The sequence below is a fragment of the Lepus europaeus genome, chromosome 18 (assembly GCF_033115175.1).
Source record: "Lepus europaeus isolate LE1 chromosome 18, mLepTim1.pri, whole genome shotgun sequence".
Taxonomy (NCBI): Eukaryota; Metazoa; Chordata; class Mammalia; order Lagomorpha; family Leporidae; genus Lepus; species Lepus europaeus.
The window spans coordinates 5,673,782-5,700,040 of record NC_084844.1 but is presented as its reverse complement, the minus strand read 5'-3'; the positions used below and the strand labels follow the sequence as shown (position 1 = coordinate 5,700,040).

At 64.4% G+C, this 26,259-nt stretch overlaps 2 protein-coding genes across 2 annotated transcripts; both read right to left on the bottom strand.

Moving 5' to 3' along the window:
* Positions 1–642: 642 nt before the first annotated feature.
* On the bottom strand, positions 643–7,196 carry FDXR (ferredoxin reductase). Its single transcript, XM_062215695.1, has 12 exons — positions 7,066–7,196; positions 6,430–6,527; positions 3,670–3,765; positions 3,441–3,563; positions 3,247–3,360; positions 2,966–3,067; positions 2,478–2,585; positions 2,209–2,293; positions 1,873–2,072; positions 1,624–1,795; positions 1,072–1,242; positions 643–995 (listed from the first exon to the last, which is right to left on the bottom strand). The coding sequence occupies exons 1-12, from the start codon at positions 7,142–7,144 to the stop codon at positions 865–867; spliced, it is 1,479 nt and encodes a 492-aa protein (XP_062071679.1). The 5' UTR covers positions 7,145–7,196; the 3' UTR covers positions 643–864.
* Positions 7,197–9,588: 2,392 nt separating this feature from the next.
* On the bottom strand, positions 9,589–21,977 carry FADS6 (fatty acid desaturase 6). The gene is made up of 6 exons (XM_062174780.1): positions 21,790–21,977; positions 21,109–21,275; positions 14,351–14,531; positions 13,788–13,975; positions 12,714–12,893; positions 9,589–12,302 (listed from the first exon to the last, which is right to left on the bottom strand). Exons 1-6 carry the CDS (start codon positions 21,950–21,952, stop codon positions 12,153–12,155), a joined length of 1,029 nt encoding a protein of 342 aa, XP_062030764.1. The 5' UTR covers positions 21,953–21,977; the 3' UTR covers positions 9,589–12,152.
* Positions 21,978–26,259: the final 4,282 nt, after the last annotated feature.

Here is a 26,259-nt window from a genome sequence, read left to right as displayed (position 1 = left end):
TCCCTCCGGCTCCCCCCTCCCAACCTGCTGGCCCGCGCGGGACGCCAGGGTCCCCTCTCTCCTGGCCCCTGGCCCCAGACCCGACACTGGGAGGCAAGGGCCCTCCGGGAAAACGGAGTTGGAGCCCGCAGCTCCCCGGCCCTGTGACCTTGGGGCCTTGGACTCCGAGGATCCCTCCTGGATAAAGTGAGCCCGGCACTTGGGGGGCTGTCCCGAGAGAGGTGGCGACCGCGAAGTGCTGTGTTTAAAGGATTGTGGGCCTGGCCTGGGACTCGGGCTGGCACCCAGCCCAGAGGGCCGGGCCGCCGGCAGGGCCAGGGGCGAGCTGCCGCCGGCTGCCCCTTTCTTGACTGCTCTGGGGGCTAGCCAGAGACGGCAACAGGCAGTGGGGCCAGCAGAGCCCGAAGGCTAGGGTCTGGATCCGGGGTGCCCGCCGTGGGTGCAGAAGACCGGCAGGGCAGGCAGCGGGGCCAAGCTGAGAACCGGAGGGTGGGTGCCTGCCAGGCCCCGCAGCCAAACCCCCTGGAGCCCTGAGCGGGCGCGCTTGCCTGCAGCGCCACCTGGCGGCCACAGGTGAGCGCCGGCCAGAAGGTGACACCCCCACCCCCACCCCAGGAAGCACTCCGGACACACAGCCCTGGGTTGTAGCCTTTATTTCCAGCCCTGTCCGGCCTCCTCGTGGCCCTGCACAGCAGGACGGAGGTGGGAGAGAGCAGCCACCCGCAGCTCCGCCCACCCTCACTGCTCCATGCGGAGAGCGCGCCCCGCACCGGCCAGGGGCGCAGGGCAGGCAGCAACGCTGCGGGGCCGGGCCCCCTCCCCTGCGCCGCACTCCCCCCGCCCTGCCGGGGGCGGGCTGGGGGCTCAGCGCCCCAGCAGCCGCAGCATCTCCTGAGTGTCCACCAGCTTCTCGCGGGGCTTCCCAGCGCCCTGGCCCCGGGCCACCTCCTCAGCATCCAGCTTCTCCCAGTCGGAGAAGGAGACCGGCCGGACCCCTGAAGCAGAGAGGAGTCAGCCCCACCTCTTCCTTCCCGGCCCCGCCCCCGGCCCCGCCCCCGGCCCCGCCCAGACCTCGGCCGCTGAGCAGGGCCTGGATGGCCGCGTAGCCCGGCCTGGGCCCCGCGGGCAGCAGCCCAGCCCTGAGGTCCTGCAGCAGCGTCTGGCCGGTGAGAAAGCTGTCCGTCATGGTGGTGGCGATGACACCCGTGGGTCCCCGCTTCACCCAGCCGCTGCAGTAGAGGCCTGAGGGGCACAGGGAACACAGAGATGGTGGCTACGCGCCCCATCTCTGCACACGCGCGCCCCGAGCCTCCCAGCAGCCTGCCAGCCGGGCCACCGTGGCCACTGTCCCCAGCCCGCATCGTCTCAGCCCGCGTCGCCCCGGTGCCCCGGTTCCCTGCAGAGGAGGAGCTGCCGGGAGGGGGGCAGAGCTGGGGCTTGGCCACCTCCGGTGTCCGCGGCCCCTACTGCACGTGGTGCTGATCAGACCAAGGGGCCGCCCTGCTCCCTCCACTCCCAGCACGGGGCTCAGGGCCGAGCGCACGGCAGCCCTCAGTTAAAGGTTTGTTGAATGACTGCAGGACCTGGTGTGTGGCCCGGGAATCCCGGCCCCGCTTTGCTCACCTGGCTCGTCCACAACCCGGCCCTCGGTGTTGGGGATGACCCCGAGTTTGGGGTCAAAGGGCACACTGGGGTCGATGGGGCGGCTCTTATACCCGACGCTGCTCAGCACGAGCCCACAGGGGAGGTCCTCCGTGTCTCCCGTGGGCACCGCCCGGGTGGCCTCGCCGGCTCCCTGTCGGGGAGAGCGTGGCCAACAGCCGGCTGGGGAGGAGGGGGTGTCGGGCTGAACTCGGGGAGCGCGAGACTCACCTCCAGCCTGGTGACTGCCAGGCGGACGCCTGCCGCCCGCCGCCCGTCGGCTGAGGGCAGCACCTGCTCCGGGCTGCGGAAGAAGCGCAGGCCCCAGGCGCGAGAGGCCCGGGCCCGGCGCGCGGCCTCCTCCTGCCCCGGCTGCTCCGTGGCGGCCCGGAGCAGCAGCTCCATCAGCCGCTTCCGCGGGCGAGGCACCTCTGTGGGCAGTGCGGAGGGAAGTCTTGGGGCAGCCCTCCCCCAAGCCCTCCCCCCCACAGCCCTCCCCCAAGCCCTCTCGGGACTAGGCCATCCCCCCTCACTGGGGCACTGGGGCACCCGGCGGGGGCCCCTCACCCTGGATTCTGTCCTGGAGGCCCAAGAAATCGGCAGGATCCAAAATGGGCCGGGTTCCCGGCAACTGGGTCATCTCCCGGAGCTCCTTGGGGGCGGGGGGAGGGGGCGGTCAGGCCCAGGACGCTGCCCACCCCTGCCCCCCCTCAGGCACGGGCCCTGCCTCCTCCCCTTCTCCCGGGGGTTCTGCCTGCCCCCACCTCCACCCCTGCAAGGGGACACCTGCCCCCACCCCCACCCCGGCCCGGCCCCTCCCTCTCTGGCTTCGGCACCTTAATGGTGAAAGCCACTTGCAGGGGTCCACGCCGGCCCACGATCCACACCGTCTTCACCCGGCTCTGCCTCAGGGCCTGCAGGGCAGCCTCCGTGATGTCCGTTCTCTGGCAAAAGGAGGGCCCTGAAGTCATGGCATCTGGGGAAGGGGACAGGCACGCCCCGGCCCTTAGCCTGGAGAAGCCCCAAACCGGGCCACCTGCGCCTCCTGGTGGCCACACGGAGCACTGCAGCCCCAGGCGGCAAACAGCTCCGACGGGACACCAGGCCCCGCTCTTCCACGCACCAAGTTATCTACTAAGCACCAGGCATGGGCCCGCCCCCACGGAGCTGGGGTACTCTTCGCACCCTCATCAGTGAGCATAAGGCTGCCACGGGCACAGTGTGCCGTGAGCAGGCGCAGACAGGTCCGGGGCGGGGGGGGGGGGGTTCCTGGAGGGAGGACCCCTCCCACGCCCGCCCCTCAGGCCCTGGCCTGGACACTCACCTCGAGGTGCTCAGGGGGCGTCAGGAGGATCCGGGCCACGTCCAGGGCCACGTTCCCCTGGCCCACAATCACGGCCGTGTCACAGCTCAGGTCCGGCGCCAGCTGCCGGGAAAGGTCTCGAAAGGGCCCCAGCCTTGGCGTGGCCGGGCTGACCTGGGCCGCAGCCGTGCCCGGGCTCCCCCGCCCCACGCAGGAAGGCCACCCAATCCCAGCCCGGCGCTGGCCCCTCCTCCCCACCACCTGGCACCCCAGGGTGGGAGGCGGCGGAAGCCCAGACTCACCGCCTGGTTCTCTGGAAGCCCGTTGTACCAGCCCACAAAGGCCCGCGCCGAGAGCACTCCGGGCAGCCGCTCGCCGGGAATGTCCAGGGCCCGATGGTCCTCCGCGCCGTAGCTCTGACGGAGGCCCAGAGCCCTCAGCGCCCGCCGGGGGGCCTGGGTGCCCCCCACCCCTCCTGCCGCACCCCCACGCTCACCAGCACCACGGCGTGGTAGGCCTCCCGCAGCTCGGCCACCGTCACGTCCCTGCCCACCACCACGTGGCCCCGGAAGGCGCAGCGCTGGGAGCGGGCCGTCTGGGTGAACGTGCTCACGACATTCTGTGGGGACGCCGGGGCGGGAGGGGTGAGCGGCGGGTGCAGCTCCGGGCTGAGCCTGTGCCACCCTGGGCGCCTCCCCCACCCCCTCGTGCCCAGAGACACCCACCTTCACCTCGGGGTGGTCAGGTGCCACACCAAAGCGCACCAGGCCGAAGGGCACGGGCTGCTTCTCGTAGATGTCCACGTGGGCCTGGGCGTGGTGCTGGGGAGAGGGTGGTAGCTGGCGGGTGGGGGAGCAGCGGGGCCCCCGTGGGTCCCCCCTCACCCCCACCCCCGGCCCGGGACAGAGCGCGGATGCTGGGCTCTGAGGACACAAAGAGGCCTGGGCCCTCTGTGAGGAGGACGGGCACCCCCGACTCCCCGTCCGCCCAGACAGCCAGGCAAGGGGACGGGGTGACACAGGCAGCATGAGGGGCTGAGGTCAGACCTCAGGCAGGACTGCCCGCCACGCCATTGGGAGAAACATGGCTGACCCAGGGGGCCCAGCTCTGCCTGGGCTGCAGCTGTGAGCGGCAGGGGGCTTCAGGAGCGACCCCAGCCCCGCCCGCTGACCCTTCCAGGACCGCCCAGCCGGGCTGCCGGCCTGAGAACCACCCTGGAAATGCAGCCCCACCTTAGCCCCCACGGTGCCCGCCCAGGGGGAACAGAGGCAGGCGAGGACGCCAGCCCCGCCCCTGCCAGCCCTGCCAGCCCCCGGAGGCCGCCCTGTCCACCTCCCTCAGACCCCAGGGGTGCTGTGTCCAGGAAGAGCTCCGACCTGGGCACCCAACAGCCCGCGGGCCGACCCCAGCTCCGCCGGCGGCTGGCTGTGTGTCACAGGGAACGTTTCGCAGCTTCTCTGGACAACAGGCCACCCCTTCTGGGTCATGCCCGAGGCCCAGAGCGCTTAGCCTGGGGCCGGGCCCGCTGTGCGCTGCAGGTCAACACAGGCGCACGTCACTCTGTCGCTCGCCATCCCTCCCTCGTCGCCCCAGGCCGGGGACAAAGCTCAAAGCTCGGCGCCTCGCACAGCCCCCCTCGGGGTCTGCAGCTGAGGCAGAGCCTTCCCGGACCCCGCTGCCCTCTGCCTGGCCACCCCCGAGCCCCGGGTCTCGCCTCCACCCTGTCCCATCGACCCCACAGCCTCCCTCCCTGCCCCGTCTCCACCACCCACGGCTCCGGCCCTGCCCGCGTCCACCCTGCAGGCACAGAGTGAACACGGAGCACTGTGCCGCCTCCAGCTGCTCAGAGGAGCCGGCCACCTTGGGAGCCCACACTGACCCTCGCTAGGATGGAGGCCCTCGCGTAGGGCCACGTCTATGCCTGGGGTGTGGCAGCGGCCAGAGAACGGCCAGTGGGTGCCAGCGACGGGCCACGCCCAGGTCCCAGCGACTCCCCGGTCAGCAGTGAGATCATGGACCGCCTCACACAGCCTTCAGCAAGAGGGACGTCTGTGTTTGTCCTGCGCTGGCCCTGGGAGACCACACCCTGCACCCGACCCGAGCTGAGCCCCACGGCTCCAAACATGGCCCCGTCTGAAGAGCAAGGACAGTCGCTCAGAGCCCCCAGAGGGTCAGCTCGTTAGTAGCCTCTGTGTGGACCTCCAGCCCACGCTGCACGTGAGCCTCTGCTCACAAAGGGGCTGCTGAGAATCCTGCCTACTCTCCCCACTCCCAAAGTTCCAGCCTCACTTCAGCAGTGGCCCTGGGAGCTTGCTGGGTCCCCCTCCCAGAGCCCAGGCTATCTTCCCCCGTGGCAGCCGACCCGTGGCCGTGCCTTCCAGGGTGAGCGCTACACCGTGGGCCGCCCTCCCCGGGGCCCCGTGCTACCACACACCTTCCCCAGAACAGTTCCCAATTCACTGCCTCGCCCTCCCTCCCTTCTCTAGAGAGGGAGAAAAGAAGGGGGGGTGGGGCACGTGAGTGCTTCCATTCGCTGCCTCACTCCCCAGATGCCTGTAACAGCCCTGGGCCCAGGGCCTCAACCCAGGGCTCCCACGTGGGTGGTGGGAACCCGGTCGCTCCAGGAACCACTGCTCTGACTCAGGGTCTGTCTGGCAGGAAGCTACCGCCAGGCAACGGACCCAAGTGGGACACGGGGCACCCCAACTCGTATCTCAACTGCTCGGCCAAAAGCCTGGCACCCGCCCCGGTTTCTGACTGGGCCCACACTGCTCCCGTCACGGTGGCCAGCTGTGCCGTGTTGCTTGGGAGGCACGCACAGGTCCCTCCCCGCGGGATGACCAGCTTGTCTCCGCCCCCCAAGACCCTCCACGTCCTGAGCAGTCAGACCGTGCCCCCACCTTTCCAGCAGGTGCATGTGTGCCTAGTTACCGTCTCTCCAGACACGCCAGGGCCCCCAAAGCCAGGCCATCGCCCCCACGACACCGTCAGCCTGGGTCTCCCTGCCCCTCCCCGTCCCAAGGTCTGACGTGCAGCCCAGGCACAAACAGCCCGCAGCCTTGAGGCCGCCCCGCCAAGGCCAGTGTGCAAAGCCGAGACCTTGGTGTGGACGCAAGAGAAGGGAGGAGCTGGGGTCGGGAGAGCACAGCGATGTGGAGAACGCGTGAGCGGCCCCGGGTGGGGGGCGCTGGGGACGGAGGAGACAGAAGGAACGCGAGGGGAGGGCCCGGCCACCAGCGGCTCTGCTTTAGCTCCCTGGAGGGCTCGGTCCGGGAGGCAGCGCTGCCCACCTGCCACTCAGAACTGCCCAGTCGCACGGCGAGGACCTGCGCCGAGGGTCCCCAGGGGCAGGAGAGGATCCAGCCTAGGCCGGCCAGAAGCCCCCTCCTCACCAGGTACCCAGGAGCGGTCCTAAACCTCAGTGGGGGTGGGTTGTCCTCTGAGCCGGGAAGCAGCAGGTGGAAGGGGCAGGGGAGGGGGCTCACCTTGAGCAGATGTTGGGCCGTGTAGAAGCCGGCCGGGCCACTGCCCACCACACAGATCTGGGGGGTCGTCTCCTGCGTGGAGAACCGCTGGCCGAAGCCTGGGCCGCCGAGGGGAGGGAGGTCAAGCGAACACGCCCCCTCCCCCACCCCCAGACCAACCTCAGGGTCCCGTCCGAGCTTCACCTGCCCCCTGGGCACTGCCAGGGCCGCTTACCCCCCCGGAGCCCCCCAGGCGGGGCCGCACAGCCGCAAGGACCACGGGGCCACCCCGTCTCCCCAAAGCCGCCCTGCACACAGCTCTTCTTCATTTTCCCTTCGGGGCGCCCCCCCCCCCCCAGTCGGCTAGAATCCCACATTCTTCCGGAGACCCGGTGCAGGGCCCCGTCCCCTCCTAACCCCTCCCTCTCCACAGAACGCAGCGCTGTCCCCGGCAGACCCTGGCTGGACCCACAGAGCTCCGGGTCGCCCCCGGCACCCCTCCTCACTCCTCCTCCCGCCCCTCCCTAGAGGCCTCACCCCTCCCGGCCCAGAACCCCACCTGCCCCGTGCACCGCCCCCAGCCCCGCGGCGACCCCTACACCTGGCGCCTGCAGGCCTCCCCGCTCCCCCATTGAGCCAGAGGTGCCCTGCTCCTACCCGGGGAGCTCCCGGCGAAAGGCAGCCGGGTCCGAGGCCACGCTGACCGTGGCCACCAGCGCCAGCAGCGCAGAGCCATGGCTGGAAGCAGCAATCAGCGAGCGGATCTGTAGCCCGGGACTGCTCCTCGCTCGGCGCCGGCCGGACCCCGCCCCTGCCCCGCCTTTGGCCCCGCCCACCATCGCGGCCCCGCCCCAAGCCCCGCCTCCCACGCTCTGAGACCGCGGTGTTGTGGCCTCACTGCGCCCTCTGGATCCACCCCCTACCGTTAAAGCCCGCCCCTCAAGACTGCCGGACCACACGCGATGGAATGAACGTTTCCTCCAATCATCACTCGCCCTCCAAACACCGGAAGCATAGAGTTGGGGAAGAGCGAATCCCCATCGCTGTTTCAGTCAGGGAGCAAGCCAATGAGAAAGGAGCTTGCTTTACTGAGCTCCTCCCACCCTGGAGAGGCTCCCGTCGCCCACTGATAGCGCAAGCGCCTTGCCTCGGTGAGCGCGACGATTTCGCCCCAGCCAATCACGAGCCAGGTTCCGAGCGCGCCTCCACGCCCATTGGGTAATTGCCGCAGAATCCGGAAGTCCGGAGAAGGCTCCGGCGGGCGCTCGCGGCCTCTGTCTTCCACTGCAGGTGTTCGCGCGTGTGCCCCGGCTTCGTGTGTGTCCACCTCGCCTCTTCCCCCACTGCGTAGGCGGGGAGACGGGAGGAGCGGCCTACTCGGTCCCGACCCTCCTGCAATGCCGGGATCGGGTGAAGCGCCACGTGGGTGCAGGTCCCCAGGGCAAACAGTGCGTGTTTCAGTGCAGCTTTCTAATCTCTAAATGATCGGCTTTTGGGAAAGGCAGAGAGGCGGAGGTCTTCCGTCCTCTGGTCCGCTCCCCGGATGCCCGCCGGGGCCGGGCCCGAGGGGACGCGGGAGCGGGGCCTCAGACCTCCGCAGCGCGGTGCTGGGTGGAATGGGGCGTTGCTAACTTCCAGAACAGAAAATACAGCCGATTAAGGCCGATAAACTAAATTGCTGTAGTTTTGCCCTTTGACGCCAACAGGGTCCGAGGCGTTGTGGCACAGCAGGTTCAAGTCCCAGCTGCTCCACTTCCCACCCAGCTCTCTGCTGTGGCCCGGGAGGGCAGTGGAGGATGGTCCAAGTGCTTGGTCCCCTGCACCCACGTGGGAGACCTGGAGGAGGCTCCTGGCTTCAGATCGGCGCAGCTCCGGCCGGTGCGGCAATTTGGGGAGTGAACCAGTGGATGGAAGACCCCTCCCTCTGACCCTCTCTAACTCTGCCTCTCAAATAAATAAATAAATCTTTAAAAGGGGGGGGGGGTGGAGGCTGTGAGGATTAGAGACCCCTTACCCCTTGGAGCTCAGAAGGGAAAAAAGTCTCTGAGTAATGGGAGAAGAGAGAAAGGAAGAGGACATGGCTGTCGGTCATACATGACCAGGGGTCTTGTCCCTATTTGGGGGTGGGGGGCTGCTCCCCTTTCTCAGATGGAGCTCCAGGCTCGTGGCTCCAGCCTGGCCCAGGCATTTGAGGAGTGAACCAGTGGATGGAAGATCTGCTCCCTCTCCCCTCCCCTCCTCCTCCCCCTCTCCCTCCCTCCCTCCCTCTCTCTGTCTCCTTTCAAATAAATGAATATATAAACTTTTTTTTTTTTTTAATAGCGATTGGGCTGGCACCACAGCTCACTAGGCTAATCCTCCACCTGCGGTGCCGGCACCCCAGGTTCTAGTCCCGGTCAGGGCGCCGGATTCTGTCCCGGTTGCCCCTCTTCCAGTCCAGCTCTCTGCTGTGGCCCGGGAGGGCAGTGGAGGATGGCCCAAGTGCTTGGGCCCTGCACCTGGCTCCTGGCTTCGGATCAGCGCTGTGCGCCAGCCACAGTGGCCATTAGGGGAGTGAACCAATGGAAGGAAGACCTTTCCGTCTCTCTCTGTCTATAACTCTCTCTCTGTCTCTCTCACTGTCTAACTCTGCCTGTCAAAAAAAAAATAAAATAGCGATGGGCGGTTTCATGGTAGGGCAGGGACAAAGCCACAGGAACGCAGCTGCTTAGCTAACCACAGGTGACGTTAGTGTGAGGATTAAGGGCAGAGGCCAGCGCTGTGGCCCAGTGGTTGGGCCCCTGCCTGCCACCCCCACGTCCCATACCAGCACCTCCACTTCTGCGCCAGCTCCCCGCCGATGTGCCTGGGAAGGAAGTGGAAGATGACGTGACGCTTGGGCCGCTGCCACCCACGTGGGAGACCTGCACGGGGATTCTGGCTCCTGGACTGCAGCCATCTGGGGAGTGAGCCAGCGGACAGATGTCTTTGGTCCTCTGCCTTTCAAATAGATCATTTTTTTAAGTAGTGCAGAGGGAGCGTTATTGTGCCAATTGGAACGGGCCTTTGTGGGAACGGCTGCACCTCACCGCGACTTCTCGGAAGGTCGGATAAGCGGCTTAGTTTCAGCTCTGGGAGGTGGAACTCTCCCGGGTGACTTCGTTGCAATTTTTCAGCCTGGTCTGTGGGGGCCCAGCAAGAGGACTTAGTGCAAAACAATGGCCTCTTGTAATGTTTTATTTATCAGTTTACATGATCATCTTGAGTAACGTACACACACCGTGAGTGTCCAGCGGGTGGGTGATCCCAGGTGCGGCCGTGGAGCCCGCTCCCGGATCAGGGACGAGCCCGGGGCCAGCATCCCAGGAGCCTGCTGGGCCCTGCTTCTGAGAAGCCGTGGGGTTTGGTGGCCATCCCACTGGACCAGGAGCAAGCAGACTGGCTGGCAGGCTCAGCACCGCCCGGCGGCCTGTGCCGCACGTCCCGTAAGGATGGGTTTTACATTCCCTAATGGTAAAGCGTTTTTGGAAGACTGCTCTGTGACACGTTTTGTGGCTGTTCCGGGCACCCGTCCGTGGCTGTTTCTGCACAGCTGAGGAGCTGTGACAGTGACCCTTTGCCCCACACAGTCCCACGTATCTACCTGGCCCTCGGGAGAAGGAGTGACGGCCCCTGCATGAACACGTGGATGGGGGCCGGGTCTCAGCCACTCGTGACCCTCCCCCGCCTGCCCCCAAGCTTTGCACAGGGCCTGGCACCCGCAGACATTCAAGAGTGTGACAGCTCTCCCAGGGAAGAGGGACGTGGACATTGAGGACCAGAGTCCAGAGGGCTGTCAGGCCGCCCTCCCACAGGCAGCGTGTCTGCTGGCCAGTGCGTGGATCCTGAGTCAGATGCCCAGGGTAGAGAAGCTTAAGCTCTCCACACGCTTCCCCCACCCCCAGCACCGTCCGTGACACCCGTAAAACCGTCCAGCCCGCGTGTTCCTGCCGCTGCTGTCGCCTCCCACGCGCCTCACTCCGCCGCCACTCCCCGAAAACCAAGTTTCACCGCGACCGAGTGACTGCTCCCGGGGCGCCCTGGACGCCATGCCCGGATCGACACCGTGAGTCCCTGGGGGAAGGGACTGGGTGGGTTCAGCCATTGGCCAGGCCTCTCCTGACATCGCATTTTCACAGGGAGACGGCAGATGGATGGATCGCGCTCCAGACCTCAAGGCCACTTCGGAGCCTCTAATGCATTTCGAAAGAGCAGCAACAGCAGAGAGCAGCGGGCTGGGAGGCAGCCAGGCCTGCGTCATTCCGGGAGGGCCACAGGGGTCCAGAACTCCCCTCCCAGCCGGGCACGGACAGGACCCAAGTGGGCAAAGGACCTCTGCTCAGAGGTGAAGGGTACACCCCGGGCCACTGGGGGGCGAGTGTGAGTTGGAGCTGGGGGGTGTGTCCCCCCCCCCCCCCCAGAGAGAGGAAGGCAGGGTGGAGATGAGTGCGCAGGACCCCAGGGGCAGAGGGCAGCTGCCCACGCCAGGCCACCGCGGCCGGCCTGGGCTCCGAGAACGCCGGGCCAGCTGACTCTCCTGCCCCCCCCGAGGGCGCCTGTTCACTGCCCGTTATCAGGGCCAGCCTGCCCTTCACCCCTTCCCAGGACCTGAGACGATGCACTCAGAAAATGACTTGAACTTCCCGACCAGAGACCGTGCTGGGCCCCTCCCCCACCGAGGGCACGGGGCCACGTGGCTAGCAGTGGAGTGCTGCCAGGGACAGTGCACAGGACAGCCCCCCAACCGCAAAGAATTATCCAGACAAAATGCCCACCGTGCAAGGGGAGAAACCACGTCCTAAGCTAAGCGCTCTGGCCGCCTCCTCTGTCCCCCACCCCCGCGTCCAGCCTCCACTGGGACACCTGGCACCCACCCCAGCTGGTGCAGCCCCCGGACCTCTCTCAACTCTGCCCACGTTGGGCTGACTCCCAGCAGTGTCCCCCAGAGCCTGGCCTCAGCAGCCACCTGACATCTGGGTCCCGCCTCCCTCGGCCACACCCAGCCCTGGACTCCACGCTCTCCCAGGTCCTTCCTTGAAAGCCATCAGACCCGGTCCCCTAACCCCTCCTGCCTCGCCTGCCCCCAGGCTCACTGCTTCCAAACATCAGGGAACGAGGCAGAATTTTCAGAGCCGCCCAAAGCCAAGGTCGCACCCAGAGCTCTTGTGACTTCCCCCAGCGCGGTCCCCTGGAGTGTTCTCCCCCAAAGCGCATTTGCTTCTCGCCGTGGGCCGTGGAACGCCTGGCCTGTGTCTTGCACGGGTGTCTCTGGCTAAAAACTAGGGAAGGTGGCCCAAAGGGACCTCGTCCTGTGGTCCCTGGGAAGAGGGCACCGTGGGGCTCAGGGCCTCAGGGGGCACAGGAAGAACCGGTGGCCAAACAAGTGTGCAGCTCTCCTGAAACCAGGAGGCCCCGGCGGAGGGGGCTGGCCCTTGTCTCTGTGCCCCTGCCGCCCCTCCTCCTCTTAGTCCTACATCGGCTCCTAAGACAAGGCCAGCTGAGGTCCAGACTGACCCGAACGCCCAGCCACCAGCACTCCTCTCCCCCAGACACCCCTCGAAGCCCAGAAATGCAACCAAGGCACCCGCCAGGATGCCGGGCCGAGCACCCCGCCTCAGTGCCTAGGGCCCCGCCGCTGCAGGTGCACCTCCACACCCACAGGCCAGCAGCAGCGGGAGGACGGGGGCTGGGCGGGCAGAGGAGCCACGGCTGCGCCGGCCCCGCCGTCACTGCAGCCCCACCAGCTCCGTGATGGGCGGGGCGTGCACCATGAACTCCTCGTAGCGGCTGAGAAATAACCGGAAGCGAGACAGGTAGGAGTCCTCGTTGTAGGGCAGCTGCTTGTCGTGGAGAAACTGCGACACCACGGGCTTCACCTGGGGGAAATTGAGGGGCGGAGGGAGCCACGAGCGGGGGCGGGGGCTGCCTCGGCCCCGCCCACCCCGGCCCTGGCTCCAACTGGTCTTGTCCCACGTGACCTGGATGGCAGCCACGGCTCCCTTTTATGAAGCACCTACTGTGTGCCAAACGCTTCAGGTCTGAATTTCCTCCTCAAAGCCCGTGGCTACAAGCACTGTGCTCCCCCCTTTTACGGAGGCTCAGGCATTCCTGAACTTGGCCGGGGTCTCACCACTAGCAAGAGTCCCAGGTGTGGCTGATCTGAAACCCACCTGCTGCCTCGCCTGGGTGACCTCGGAGCCGCCAGCTGGGGACGCAGGGTTCAGGCTAACCTGGGGGCGACCCCGCGCTGCCCTTCATCCCAGCCCCCCCAGACAGCCCTCGCCTACCTTCAGGCACATGTTGTCAGAGAGCCTGGGGAAGAGGTGGTGCTCCACGTGGCAGCTGATGAGCGAGTGGCCGAAGGCCCAGTCCAGCACGGGCTGCCGGGGCAGGTTCAGCACCCCCAGGCTCATCATGTGAATCCGCCGGGGCTTCTTGTCCAGCGAGAACATGGGCAGCCCGATGTGCTGTGACGGAGGACAGGTGGGTGATGGACAGGAGGGTCACGCCCTGGGGCGGGGCCGGGCAGCCCGGGACCACCCCACCCTGCCCCAGACTTCCTCACCAAGCACTCAGGGGTCCGGGAGGTTCTTCTGACTGCCCCCCCCCCCAACAACCCTACTAAGGCAGGACCCGGGAGAGTAGGGAGCCGGGTTCCTGCGCCAGCTCCAGTGCCAACCCTGTGTGCCCTGCGTGACCTCACCCATCTCTAGGCCAGGCCAGTCAGGCCGGGCTGGGCCGGGCACCTCCGCCCCCTGATGCTCTGGCACCTGCTACTGCCCACACTCACGGCACCGCACTGCCTCAGCCCACCAGACCTCCTCCAAAAGTCTGTTCGTTCAAGGTCAAGTTGGCACATCCTCCTGTAGTTTTCCAGTGAACAAGCGTGGAGAGGCGCCGCCCCGGCCAGCACTGTCCTGGCTCTGGGGCACTCAGAGGTGGACGGGAGCCCCCGTTAGCACAGGAGAAGCAGACGGGACACAATATCCACAGCAGCTGTGCTAAGGGCCCGGATGGTGACACACAGGGAGGTCGAACCTGGGGCCCTCCCCCGTCGGGGACCAGCAAAGTGTCCCCCAGGAAATGGCACCAGGACTGCATGCTGAGCCCCCGGCCTCTCACAAAGCCCCCACCCCCCTATTCCTACAGCCCCTTCCTCTGCCTGTTCAGGGCGCTGGCTGGCGCCTGGGCCGACCCCAGCTGGGCATCAGGGCCAGCCAGCGTGGAGAAGCAAAGCCCCACTGGAAACCCGAAGTCTCTGTGCTGAAGCCGCGAGTCGGGGCAGCCTCTGCCCGGCCCTGCCCAGGCATCGTGGAGAACACGCCCCGCGCCGCCCCGCGCCCAGGCCGGGGAGGCCTCACCTGGAAGATGTTGACGTGGAGGTAGGGGTGGGCCAGCAGGGACCTGGTGAGCAGCATGCAGAGCAGGGCCGAGCCGCGGCTCCGGAAGCCCGACACGTGCCGGAGCAGCCAGTAGTGAGAGTAGAGGCCCAGGGAGATGAGGGCCAGTGTCCGCAGGGCCGCCCCCAGCTCCACCTTCCTGAGCCGCTCTGCCGGGGGGCGGCGCGAGACACAGAGTGAGGGCCAGGCCTATCGGGCCGCAGTCCCCGCAGTCCCCGGCTACCTCCGCCGCCCTGCAAAGTGGGGGCGCCGTGGTACAGAGGAATCGGAGAGATTAAACAGCCCGACCAAGGTCGTGAACTGAAGGAAATCTCCAGAATAAACGAGACTGCAGAGACCTGAGTCAGCGGGAGCGAGTGGGCCGTGACCCCTCACCTCCCCCCAGCCCGGCAAGACAGGCTGCAGGGAGTCAGCATAGCTCTGGGGGCACCATGGGAGAGAAATTAGTCACCCCAGAGCTTGTCCCCTCCCACGGACAGATAGCTCCGAATGCACGCACAGACCCAGGCCCTTGTGTTGCTCACCAACAGCCACCAGCGGGGTCACGATGGGCACCAAGAAGGGGGCCAAGAACATGTAGACGTAGCGATTGAGGCAAGGCAGCTTCCAGGTGCTCGAGTCACCCAGGCCCACCACGTTGGTGTAGCCGTGGTGCATCTTCACGTGGCCGTACTCGGCGTACTCTGCCGTGAAAGACGTGCACACCTAGGGGAGGAGCCCCGGAGGGAGCGGCATCAGGGGTGGCTGAGCCCAGCAGGATGCGGGGACGCCTTCCTGCTCTGCACCCCCATTATCAGCCTTGACCGTCAACTCCCAGGTAGCCGTGACCACACAGCAGCTGCCAGGAGAAACAGCCGCACCCGCGCGGGGGTGGAAGGCCAGACCCCCAGAGTGCCACTGGCCACCCAGGCAGCCCTGAGGTCCCAGAGGCTGGCAAGACGGGGTGCACTGTGGATAAAGCTCCTGGCATGGGTTGCAATTCTGTGCCGTTGAACTTGCACATACCTGCACCTCCCAATACCATGTTGCAGTCGGAATCCATAGCAGTCGGGAAAGGGGGCGCAGGAGTGGTCTGGGGAGGTGGGGAGACCATCTCCTGAATTGCACAGGGTGGAGTGAGGCTGCCACGAGGGGAGGCCGAGGGCTCCCTTCCCCCTAAGGGTGACCCTTCAGAGATTCTCCCACAACAGTGCAGAGAACAGTCATTCTCTATGCAAAAGAGGAGCAAAGGATGCAAATGAATATGCAGATGCCAGCCCTTTCCCATGCACCCCCAGGCCAGAAGGTTGTGCTCATTTTAGTGGAGCTACTGCCAGGCTGTTTCTGGGGGCACCGGTCCCTTAGCCTGGTAGAGCCCGCAGGTCAGCTCCATTGAGCGTTTGCTATGCACCAGGCTCAGGCTCCGCCTGGGTGCTTTACCCACTTCCACAGCCAGGGGGCAGTGCTGTCCTCGTTAGCAGCCCACGGAGGCCAAAACTGAGACCGAGAGGGGCCACGTGAACCCAGGGCACACGCTAAGGCAGTGGCAGAGACAGGAGCCGGATGGGAAGGCTCGATGCCACCCAAGACTCCTGACACTTACAGCAAACGAGCAGGAAGCCGGCCCCTGGGGCCGGGAGCGGGGGCAAGAGCAACAGGTTTGTCAGGGCCCGCGCGGTGGCACAGCGGGTAGAGCCCCCGCCTACACCACCAGCATCCCACATGGGCAGGGGTTCGTGTCCCTGCTGCTCTGCTCCCAATTCCGCACCTGGGAAAAGCAGCAGATGATGGCCCAAGTGTTTGGGCTCCTGCACCCACGTGGGAGACCCAGAGGAAGCTCCTGGCTTCAGCCTGGCCCATCCCCGGCCGTTGTGGCCATTGGGGAGTGAACCAGTGGATGGAAAATCTCCTTTTCTCCTTTTCTCTCTCTGTAACTCTACCTTTCAAATAAATAAAATCTTAAAAAAAAAAAAAAAAAAAAAAAGGGCAGGAAGCTGGATTGGAGGTGGAACCAGGACTCAAACCCAGGAATTTTGTAGCAGGAAGTGGGCTTCCCAAGTGGCATCTTAACCCCCGAACCAGACTCCCGCCCTGGTTGTTTATCTGAGATTCAAATTTATCTGGACATCCTATACCTTGTCTGACAAGCCTGTCACCACAGCCCACAGAGTCCCAGCGACCCCCATCACTGAAGTCAGCTGGGGAAGCGCTGCTCCCCCCTCCATGCCCCGCCCCTTCCCCGAGGATCCCCCAAAGGGTCCAGAGTTGGGAATGGGAGTCGGGCAGGCTCCAGCCCAAGTCCTTCCTGCCTGAGGGACACTGCCCCTGGATGTCCCCACCCTGCCCGGGCCTGCTGCCCTCTGCGCCTGTGCCTGTCTCCAGGGTGGCCCTGCCGTGGCTCTGGCCCCAAGCTGGAAGCCAGGCCATTGTCCTGGGCCCCTCCCTTTGCCTCCCCACTCCCCAGACCCAACCCAGGCAACCTCCTCCGGCCCCTAGCAGCCGCTGGCTGTCTCCCGCCTCCAATCCAGTAGAGTGACCTAATTAACACCCAACTTTGATTGTGTCAGAATCTTATATCTGTGGCTTTTTAATCCTGCCACGTGCTGTGTGTTTAAGATAAAGCAGAAGAGAGAAGGACACGGAAGACACCGATGACCTGGGCCAGCTCCCAGGAGGACAGGGGGCAGCGGCGGACCAGGGGACCAGGGGAGGGCCACCTGTCACGGCCCTTGGGGATCCTGAAACCTAGGCAAAAAATAAGCCGTCTTTGAAAGCGGCCAACTTGGACAACTGTCGGGCCTTGGGACAAAGTCCTGGCCCCTCTGCCTGGCACACGGCTCTCCGTGCCGCTTTCCTCCAGGGAGTCTGTTAGATTTACTGACCCCGGGTTCCTGTGGGCCCGGGGACCCTGCGCTGCTTCCTGGCTGTCCGTTTGTCTGAAACCACCCTCCTGCCTCGGAGCCTGCCCTCCCAGTGCCGAAGCTTCTCTTCCCGAAACGATCGCCAGGGTCCCCAGGCCTCTGCAGCACTGACGTTGGGGGGGGGGGCTTTTTGTTTGTTTTTTGCTGGGGAGTGGTCCTGTGTGTGGTAGGGTGTTGAGCAGCACCCTTGGCCCGTGTCGACTGCACACACACACACACACACCAGTCCTGACAGCCAAGAATGGCTCCAGACCTGGCCCGGTGTCCTCGCCACAAGCCCCCCACCCCTCCACCGTCCCAGTGGCCCTGGTCCCCTGTGCAGGCCGGGGTCCTGGGCTGCCCTGGGCTGCCATCCCAGTTGTCCCACATGTCCACCCTCAGGCAGCCCTGAGCGAGAGAGTCGTGACCCCCTGGGTCCATGTTTGCTCATCTTTTTTTTTTTATTTTTTTTAATTTTTGACAGGCAGAGTGGACAGTGAGAGAGAGACAGAGAGAAAGGTCTTCCTTTTGCCGTTGGTTCACCCTCCAATGGCCGCAGCGCGGGCGCACCGCGCTGATCCGATGGCAGGAGCCAGGTGCTTCTCCTGGTCTCCCATGGGGTGCAGGGCCCAAGCACCTGGGCCATCCTCCACTGCACTCCCTGGCCACAGAGAGCTGGCCTGGAAGAGGGGCAACCGGGACAGGATCGGTGCCCCGACCGGGACTAGAACCCGGTGTGCCGGCGCCGCAAGGCGGAGGATTAGCCTAGTGAGCCGCGGCGCCGGCCCATGTTTGCTCATCTACAAGTGGGGGTGATAACAGCTTTGACCTCCCAGGGAGCCGTGACCTTGAGCAAACCCACAGTGAGGGGCGGCCTGCAGCCCGCAGCCTCGGCTCACGTCCTTGGTCTCTGTCTCTTTCCCTGCTCGACTCTGAGCCTTGGGTCTTTGTCCATTTTTCTTTGATTGATTTGAGAAGCAGAGAGATGGACAGGGAGTTCCCACCCCCAGATGCTTGCAAACAGCTGGCAAGGGGCTGGGGAGGGAGAGAAGTCTCTGCCGCTGCTCCCCAGGTCCTCCCTCAAGGTGACACTGCGCAGACTCAGTGCGACACCAGACCGCCCAGTGCTGTTCCAGGGGCCTCCCCGGCCCCCAGCCCTCCTCTGCCTCGGCGGGAATCACTTCGAGCCCCTTGCTTTGCTGGCGTGTCAGGCTTGCCCCCGCCACAGCACAGGGAGAACAGCCAGAATCCACACACACAGTGCTGGACTGTGTCACTTCCCTTGCTTTAGATACTGAGTGGGCTTACTGGGGGGAAACCTGGCAAGGGGTCCACCAGACCTCTCTGTCCTAGTTTCGCCAGTTCTGTGGCTCTGTTTTAAAAACTTTCTTTTTATTACAAAGATAGGGTTTGTGCTGAAGATCTGAGTGTGCCCTCTGAATACACTTTTAAAGTTTAAAAAAAGAAAAAATCATAGCTGAGCTCACTCAGAGAACAGCAGAGAGGAGCAGCGAGAAGAGAGAGAGAGAGAGACGGCCGCCGTGGCTGGGACCTGCGGGAAGCAGCGGGGGGCCCCCTGGCCCCCTGGTGTGGGACCCCACCAAGGCACAGCTCCCCGAAGCCCCGCAGGGAGCTGGGACCCCTCCCTGTGGCACAAAGCCCACTTCACAAGGAGGGTTGGCAGCTGTGCCACAACACAAGGCTCTGTGCCTGGCACGGCCCAGCCGCGGCCACACAGGGGAGCATCCTGGGCTGACCAGCAGGGGAGCCCCTCTCGCCCTCCGACCTCAGGAGTGAGTCCTGCCCATGCCCCAGGAGACACCTGCAATCCCCCCCGCCCCCACCTAGTGGCCAACGAATCGTATTGCCCTTCCTGGCAGTCCCAGGGACACGCGCCCTGGACGGGGAGGGGCAGGCGCCCTCACCAAGCAAAGCCAGCATTGTCTGTGGGCTGGAGAAGGGGCTGGGGGTGCCATCAGGGTGGCTGGAACTCCCTCCTGCGGGCCCGGCATGGCCGGGGGTGGGGGCGCGGGCCTGACTCCTGCCAGAGAGTGGGAGCCCCCCACACACACACCCGTCCCTTGCACTGGCTCAGAGAGGGCGAGGCCCCACCAACGCTCAGCTGCCATCTGAGGCCACAGGACAGCCCGAGGTACCTGGGCCTGAGAACCCAGTGACCCTGCGCTGAGGGCGTCAGCTGGGGGCCAAGGTTTGGGGAGAGCAAGGCACCCGGCAGGACCCATGAGAGAAGACTCTAGAAGGGGGGGCGGGGAAGCCACCGAGGACGGATGGGACTCTGGCCACCAGAGGGACAGACCCAGCACCCCCACCCCCACCCCCACATGCACAGCCCAGCTGAGCTCTATCCTATTCCGGTTAACCAAAATAAGACCACCACCACCAAGTGCTGGCGCCTTCCGGAAGCCGGAGGCGGGGCTCACGCCCTGTGGAGGACTCGGACCGGCCCTCGGTCAAGGCCTGGGCTGTTCATGACTGTGAGGACTGCCTGTTTATTAGACTAACACTCAGACGCTGAATTAAGTACCTGACCCAAGGTCAAGGCAGTCCGAGGCTGGCATTCCAGCGAGGCGTGAGGCCCCAAAGGCTGTGTGTCCCTGACACCATCCCCACGTCCAGCCCACAAGACCTGCCTCCCCCACAAGGCCCACACTGCCCCCACCAATGCCAGCCGGCCTGGGGGTGCCAGGTCACTTCTCCCGTGCCCGGGGGGCCTCCCAGACCCACTGCTGTGCCACTTCCCACAGTTCACCGCGGCACACGGGGTGGCTGTCACAACACGAGGTGCGGTCACAGCGTCCCCTCCTCAATTGCAGGGTCCCCCAGGAAGTGGCCTTCGTCAGGCAGCTTTTCTCCGGACTTGGTCCCCAAGTCAACGTCGCCGTCATTGTAGACAAATACAGATGGAAAACCTACCGAGCGCTCTGGCCAGACCAGAGCTAAAGAGACAAAGGGGCAGCCAGGAGGCCAAGCTCTAGGGCGCAGAGAGACAAGACAGGGAGCAGCAAGCCGAAGCCAGCTCAGAGGCATCCTGGGCCTGCAGGGCTCTGGCTGGGTTCTCCAGCCAGCGCGTCCAGGAAGCCTTCTCTCGGAGCAGCTCCTGGGTGCCCTTGTGATCCTGATTCCGGGCCTCTTCCCCCCTCAGCCTGGGCTTCACCTTACTCAACCGCACCCCAAGTTTGCAAGCCATGACGTCATCTCTCTACCTAAACCCCTTGCGGCGGATTAGTCCGGAATTCGCAATACCTGCTCGCCCTTAGCTGCCTCCAGGCTCCTGGCGCTCGGTCCAGCTTTGAAAAATCCAGAGCTAAGCCCACCCCTCGGGTTCCGGGATTACGCCACTGCCCCTGAAGCCGCCCAGTGTGGCACCTGCTTGTCTCCGTGGGTTGCAGACATGGTGGGCACCTGGCTGGAGCCACGCCTAGGGATCCCTGGGAAAGGAAGTGTCTCGCAGCTGACCCTGAGGCTCGGGAGTGTGTTGTCCTTGTACTTCTAACAAGTGGGGGGAGGGTCGTGGGAAGGGGAACAGAGGGGCTGGGCTGCAAGGTGGGAAGCGACTCCCCCGCTCAGCTGACCGGGAACAAGATGTGTGCGTGTGGATTTAATTACTTACAGTTTTATAAAATCGCACCACTTTATAAGAAGTTCACAACTGAGCTCACTGGCCAGAAAAGGACAATTTCTGTTGCCAGCTCTCCTATCACCCCTAAGCAGCCTGGGTGGCCAGGTGAGGCTGCCCCTGGACCGGACCAAAGACTTTGGAAACGAGTCAGGAGACAAAGATAGCCTGGCCTGCAACCTTTGCCTTCCTGCGCTTGCCAACAGGTGAGAAGGCAGCAGAGGCGGGGGCGGGGGGGGGGGCAGGAGAAGGGAGGGGGTCTTCCTGGAGCGGGGTCAGGGGAGCAGAGGGCTCTTCCTTCAGTTTGGCTCAGCCGCTGCCAGGTATTGGAAGAGCAGCGCCAGGCCTTTCCCCTCCCCCACCTCTCTCTGCCGGTCACATTTTAAGCCCTGATTGCAACACCTGGAAGCCCCAACAGTTGTAGTTGTGAGCCAAGACAACCACGTCCCAGGACCTGTCAGCCACGGGTAGCCTGGCAGGAGGACAAAGCCCTGGTCTCGTTTTGCCCAGGGCTACAGAGCAGCCAAAAGGCACCCACAGGAGAAACGAGAGGCCCAGGTCAAGTGCATGGCCGCAGGGAGACACTTGGACGTGCTCATCAGGTCTCCCCCACCGGGTGCAGACTCCTTCCCAAGGCTTGGAGAAGTGCGCGCGCACACACACACACACACACGCTGCACACGGCTCCCTCGACTCCACACACCAACAACTGCAGCCGGCACACACCTGCACACAGCAGCCACCCACCCTCTCCTCCCAGGCTCACCTCCACGAAGAAAAGCTCCCAGACCTTGCTCCAGCGTCTGGACTCGGTGAGGGCACCATGAGTGGCCAGGTGGCTGCCCTTGACCGTGAGCGTGTAGTGGCACACACCCAATATCGTGATGCCGGAGGCAAAGACCAGGGTGTTCTCGGAGCGCAGGCACAGGAACCCTGCACAGAGACAGGACAGGGGGACGAGGTCGTTCTCGGGATTCCTGAGGTCTGTGCCAAACACCCAGCCCTGGGGCCACACCCGCAGGAGGGAGGCAGGTGCCCCTGTGGCTGGGGGAAGGGCTGGCTCTGCGGCCGGGATGTGGGACACAGCACAGCAGCGGGCGGCTCTCACCCTCGGCTTCCCTCCTTCGAGCAGGGGTGGGGGCCGGAGTGCTGGGGATCCCATAGCAGAAGGGGTCCAGAGAAAACACACCTTCTCTCTCCACGCCCCTCGCCCCTCCCTGGTGTCCCCAAGAGCATCCTCCCCCTTCCCCAAGCCACTCACCCCTCCCCAGCCCTCCGGGAAAACACTACCCGCGGCATCCCAGGCTTTCTCCCTTAGCACCCGGCTCCCTCGGGAGACACCAGGCTGCACACTTCAAATCCCTACTCGCGGCTTTGGAGGACGCGCGACCCTCCACCCCGAGAGCCCCTTCCGCAGCCCGGACCGTCCGGCGCCTGGGTTTCTCACCGGCCGGCACGGCGAGGAGGCTGAGCGCGAGGATGGCGCAGTCCACGCCGTGGCGCTCCCACCACGAGCTCGCCTTCACCACGTCCTGGACGCGCGCCTCCAGCTCGCTCAGCAGCCCCTCGGCCCCGCCGCCCGCGGAGCGCGCGTCCTGCTCCGGCTCCATGGCCTCCCCGCGCGCCGGGTCAGGACGCGCGGCGCAGGACTGGGGTGTGTGTCTGCGGCGCCGGGGAGGCGGGGAGTGCGAGCGGGGCGGACCGGGGCGGAGTCACGCCCGGCTGGGGACACCGGTCCTCCGGGTCACAGTGCTGGACGTCCCGGCGCCTCCTGCGGCACGCGACAGCCACCCGCCCCACGTCAGGTGCACGCTCCAGGCCGGCTGCACCGGGACCGGCGCGGACGTGGGGAGGTCACTGGGGGGCGGGGATGGGGTGAGAGAGGACCAGCCTGGAGTGGAGATCGGATGAGTAGACAGAGATGCCGGGGAGACCCCCCACACCGTGGCTTTTCCTGATCCCCCAGGGTCCTGCTGTCCCGGAACCCTGCTGAGGCTTCAGGTACCCAGACTCTGATTGGCACCCAGCAGCCCCATCCCCCAGGCGGCTCAGGCCTCAGGAGGTTCCTTGTCAGCGAGGCCAACAGACCTTCTCCCTGACTTCAGGACCGGAGCAGTGCCCGGCTCTGCAATGTTTATGAAATCTTGGCACAGAAAATCCAAGGACTCACTCCTGTGGTTGAGCAGTGAGTGAGGTCCTTAGACGCCATGCACGGGGGTCTCCTGCTGGGTTGTGGTTCAGGTGAGTGGGTGGAGAGCTATAGAGGAGCCATGCCCGAAGACCCCCCACTCCTGGCGCCTGGACACAACTCTGAGGTCCTTCTGCAGCTCCACCCGCCGGGGTGCCCAGCTCCCAACCCAGGGTCCCAGCCAAGTCCTGGGGGGGGGGGGGCGGGTGTCGGGGCCACACCTGTGCTGGCCCTCCCATCATCCCAGGCCTGCCTATCCTGGCTGGAGCTGACCTTGGTCCTCCAAGGAAAAGCCCAGCCAGGACACCAGAACCAGGAGTCAGGAAGTCCAGCCAGGCCTCCCCTGGGGGTGGCAGGGACTGGCACCAAGGCCATTGCTGCTGCCTCCCGGGGTGTGCATCGGTGGGAAGCTGGGGTCAGGAGGAGGAAGCCAGGCACTCTGGTGTGGGCTGTGAACATCTTAACCAGGAGGCCAAAGGCCCGGTCCTGTGTCAGTAAAGGGAGGGGTGGCTGCCCGCCTCCCCCTCCCCCACCCTCTCCCTCCCCAGTGCACTAGAGTTTTCAAGGAGGGGCCACGTGCACTTTTAAAAAGCACATTCCCATTCAATATGCAAATTATAGCGCATTCCTAAGGGGAGGTGTGCTTGTCTCAGACCCATCAGGTGCATCTTGGGACATCTGAGGGGTGCAGGGAGGGGCAATGCAGGGTGCCCACCGACGAGGTGTGTGAGAGCAGCTCAGGGGAGCCAGGAAGCTGGATGGAGTGGATAGAGCGAGGGAGACCAGGTCAGGGGCTGGTTCAGCACCCCCAAAACAAGACAGAGAGGCTACAGGGCAGATGACGGGGGTCCCCAAACCAGGAGGAGTTGAGTGGGCAGTCCCCCGAGAAAATGCACCAGCAGCCAACAAGCACACCAGAGGATGCTCCCACCAGGAGTCCACAGGGAAATGCAATTTAAAGCTCTGAGAATATTGGGACCGGAGCTGTGGCGTAGTAGGTTAAGCCTCGGTCTGCAGAGCCGGCATCCCATAGGGGCGTGGGTTCAAGTCTGACAGCTCCACTTCTGATCCAGCTCCCTGCTAATGCGCCTGGGGAAGAGTGGAAGATGACCCAAGTGCTTGGGCCCCTGCGCCTACGTGGGAGACCCAGAAGAGGCTCCTGGCTCCTGGCTTCAGCTATTGCGGCCATTTGGGGAGTGAACCAGTGGCTGGAAGACCTCTCTCTGTCTCTCCCTTTCTCTCTGTCTGTAACTCTTTCTCTCAAATAAATAAATAAATAAGATTGTCTTTCAGCCCCACTGGAATGGCTGAAATGGACCAGTGAGCAGGACTACGTGCTGGCGGGGCGGGGCAGGGGAGGGAGCAGCTGGCCTCTCCCCCACCGCTGATGAGGGGGTAAAGTGGTTCAACCCGTGGGCAAACGGCCGGGCAGCTTCTCGTGGGGTTAAGTACGCAGCTACCTAGCGTATGACCCAACCATTCAGCTCCCAAATATTTACCCAAGAGGAACAAAAACAGAGTCTTATACCTGAGTGACCACAGCAGCCTGACCCACGGTGGCTGAAGTGGAAACAGCCTACGTGTGCATCCACAGCCAGACCACGACACGGCCACAGAATGTCGGCAACTAAAGGAGCGGCTGGGCCAGGCGGCCACGGCAGCCGACTCAAACGTGTGTGATCTCGCAGGCTGAGGCGCTCCAAGCCCGCCCTGCTGGATTCCGCTCGGAGGAGGCTCCGCACAGGTGATAGAAATCAAAGCCGCAGTGGCCTGGGGTGGAGAGGGTGGGGACAGTAATTGCAAAGGGGACGAGGACACTTCCTGGGGAGAGGGAAATGGTGGCTGTGTGTATTTATTAAGTCATTGACCTGCACACTCCACATGGGTTGCCTCTTATTATATTTAATTACATCCCAATAAAGTCGATTACAGCAAAAACAAAACAGCAAGGAGGATTTCTTGTGAAAGACTGGGGGAGGCCTTTGGCACCGCGGATGAGCTGTCTCTTTTTGGAACGCCCACATCCCATATGGGAGTGCCTGGCTTGTGTCCCGGCTCCTCTGCATTCCAGCTTCCTGCCGAGGTGCATCCTGGGAGGCGGCAGGTGATGGCTCAAGTACTTGGGTCCCTACCAGCCACGTGGGAGGCCCGGATGGCGTTCCCGCCTCCTGACTTCAGCCAGGCCCAGCCCTGACTGTTGCTGGCATTTGCGGGAGTGAACCAGCGGATGGAAGATCTCTTTCTACCTGCCCATCCCCCTGCCTTTACATAAATAAATAAATAAATAGAAATTTGGTGGAAATAGCTTTGTTGAAGATGAAGATATGCAACCCCTAGAAAGGCAAAGAAACACAAAAAATTCCCAGCAGCCGTACTCGAGATAGGCAAGCACCAGGGACAACTCAAATGCCCACCAGCAGTAAAATAAGCAAAGCGTGCTATTTTCACACCACAGAACACGTGCAGCCCGGGAGCCGGTGTTGTGGCCCAGCTGCCACTTGCGCCAGCACCGGCGCCCACACCAGAACACCGGTTTGAGTCCCGGCTGCTCTGATTCTGATTCAGCTTCCTGCTAACACGGCTGGGAAGACACCAGAGGGCGGCCCAGGTGTCTGTGCCCCTGCACCCACGTGGGAGACCAAGGCGGAGCTCCAGGGACAGCTCCAGGCCCCTGGCTTCAGCCTGGCCCAGATCCGGCTGTTGTGGCCATTTGCGGGGTGAACCAGTGGATGGAAGATTTCTCTCCCTCCCTCCTCCCCCCCCTCTGTAACTCTTACTTTCAAATACATACATTTAAAGAAAAAAAAAAAAAGTACTGGTACAGCCCAAACCTACTGCTGAACAAAATAAACCAGGCAAAAAATGACACAGACTGCATGATTCCGTCTCCATGAAGTTCAAAAACAGGCAAAGCTGGTCTGTGGTGCGAGAAGCCGGGGGCTGCCGCTGAGCTAGGGGAGTGAGTGAGAGGCACAGGTGCGGTGCGTCCCTGGGGGCTGGGAATGGTTTTGTCCCTGAATCTGGGTACCAGCCACCCTGGACGGCGCTGAGTTTGTAAACCTCCGTCTTGCTGCACTGTCAGGATGGGTGCATTTTTTCTGCACGCTGTCGCATTTTAAATAAAACAATTTTATTTTAAAAACTGCGCATAGCCCCTGTGGAGGTATAACGCGTAAGCCATGGATCCAGCACAAGGACTCGCGGGAGTCCCTTGGCCGTGGGCGAGGGGCGGCTGTGTGTGTGTGGTGGCAGGGGCTGACACCCCTGCCCACTGCCCCCGGAGTCAGAGCAATACCCGGGCTCTTCCCCAGCCTCTCCGCACCCCAGTCTCACCTCCCAGCCGCTGAACCATCCCCTCCAGCTCCGGCTCCTGCCCAGAAGGTGGCGACACCTTGACCAAACCTGGAGAGGGAGGAGAGGCCCTGGGCGGTTGGCCCCGGGCCTGCCCCATCTAAGTTGTGTGTTTGACCCCTCCTGGGGGGGGAGGGGGTGCAGGGAGCTGGCATGGACAGGGTCCATAACCTCTGGCCGCAGCAAGTCACTGGCAGGTTGCCATGGCAGCCTCCCCCCACCCAGACCTGCCTCTGCTCCCACCCAACCCCCAGCTGCCTGCACAGGACCCAGCATGTGTGAACAGCACCGCTGGGCTCTGGAGTCCAGCACGCTTGGTCGCTGTGTGACCTCGGGTGAGTTACTCACCTCTCTGAGCCTCAGTAGTTTCCTGTTCAC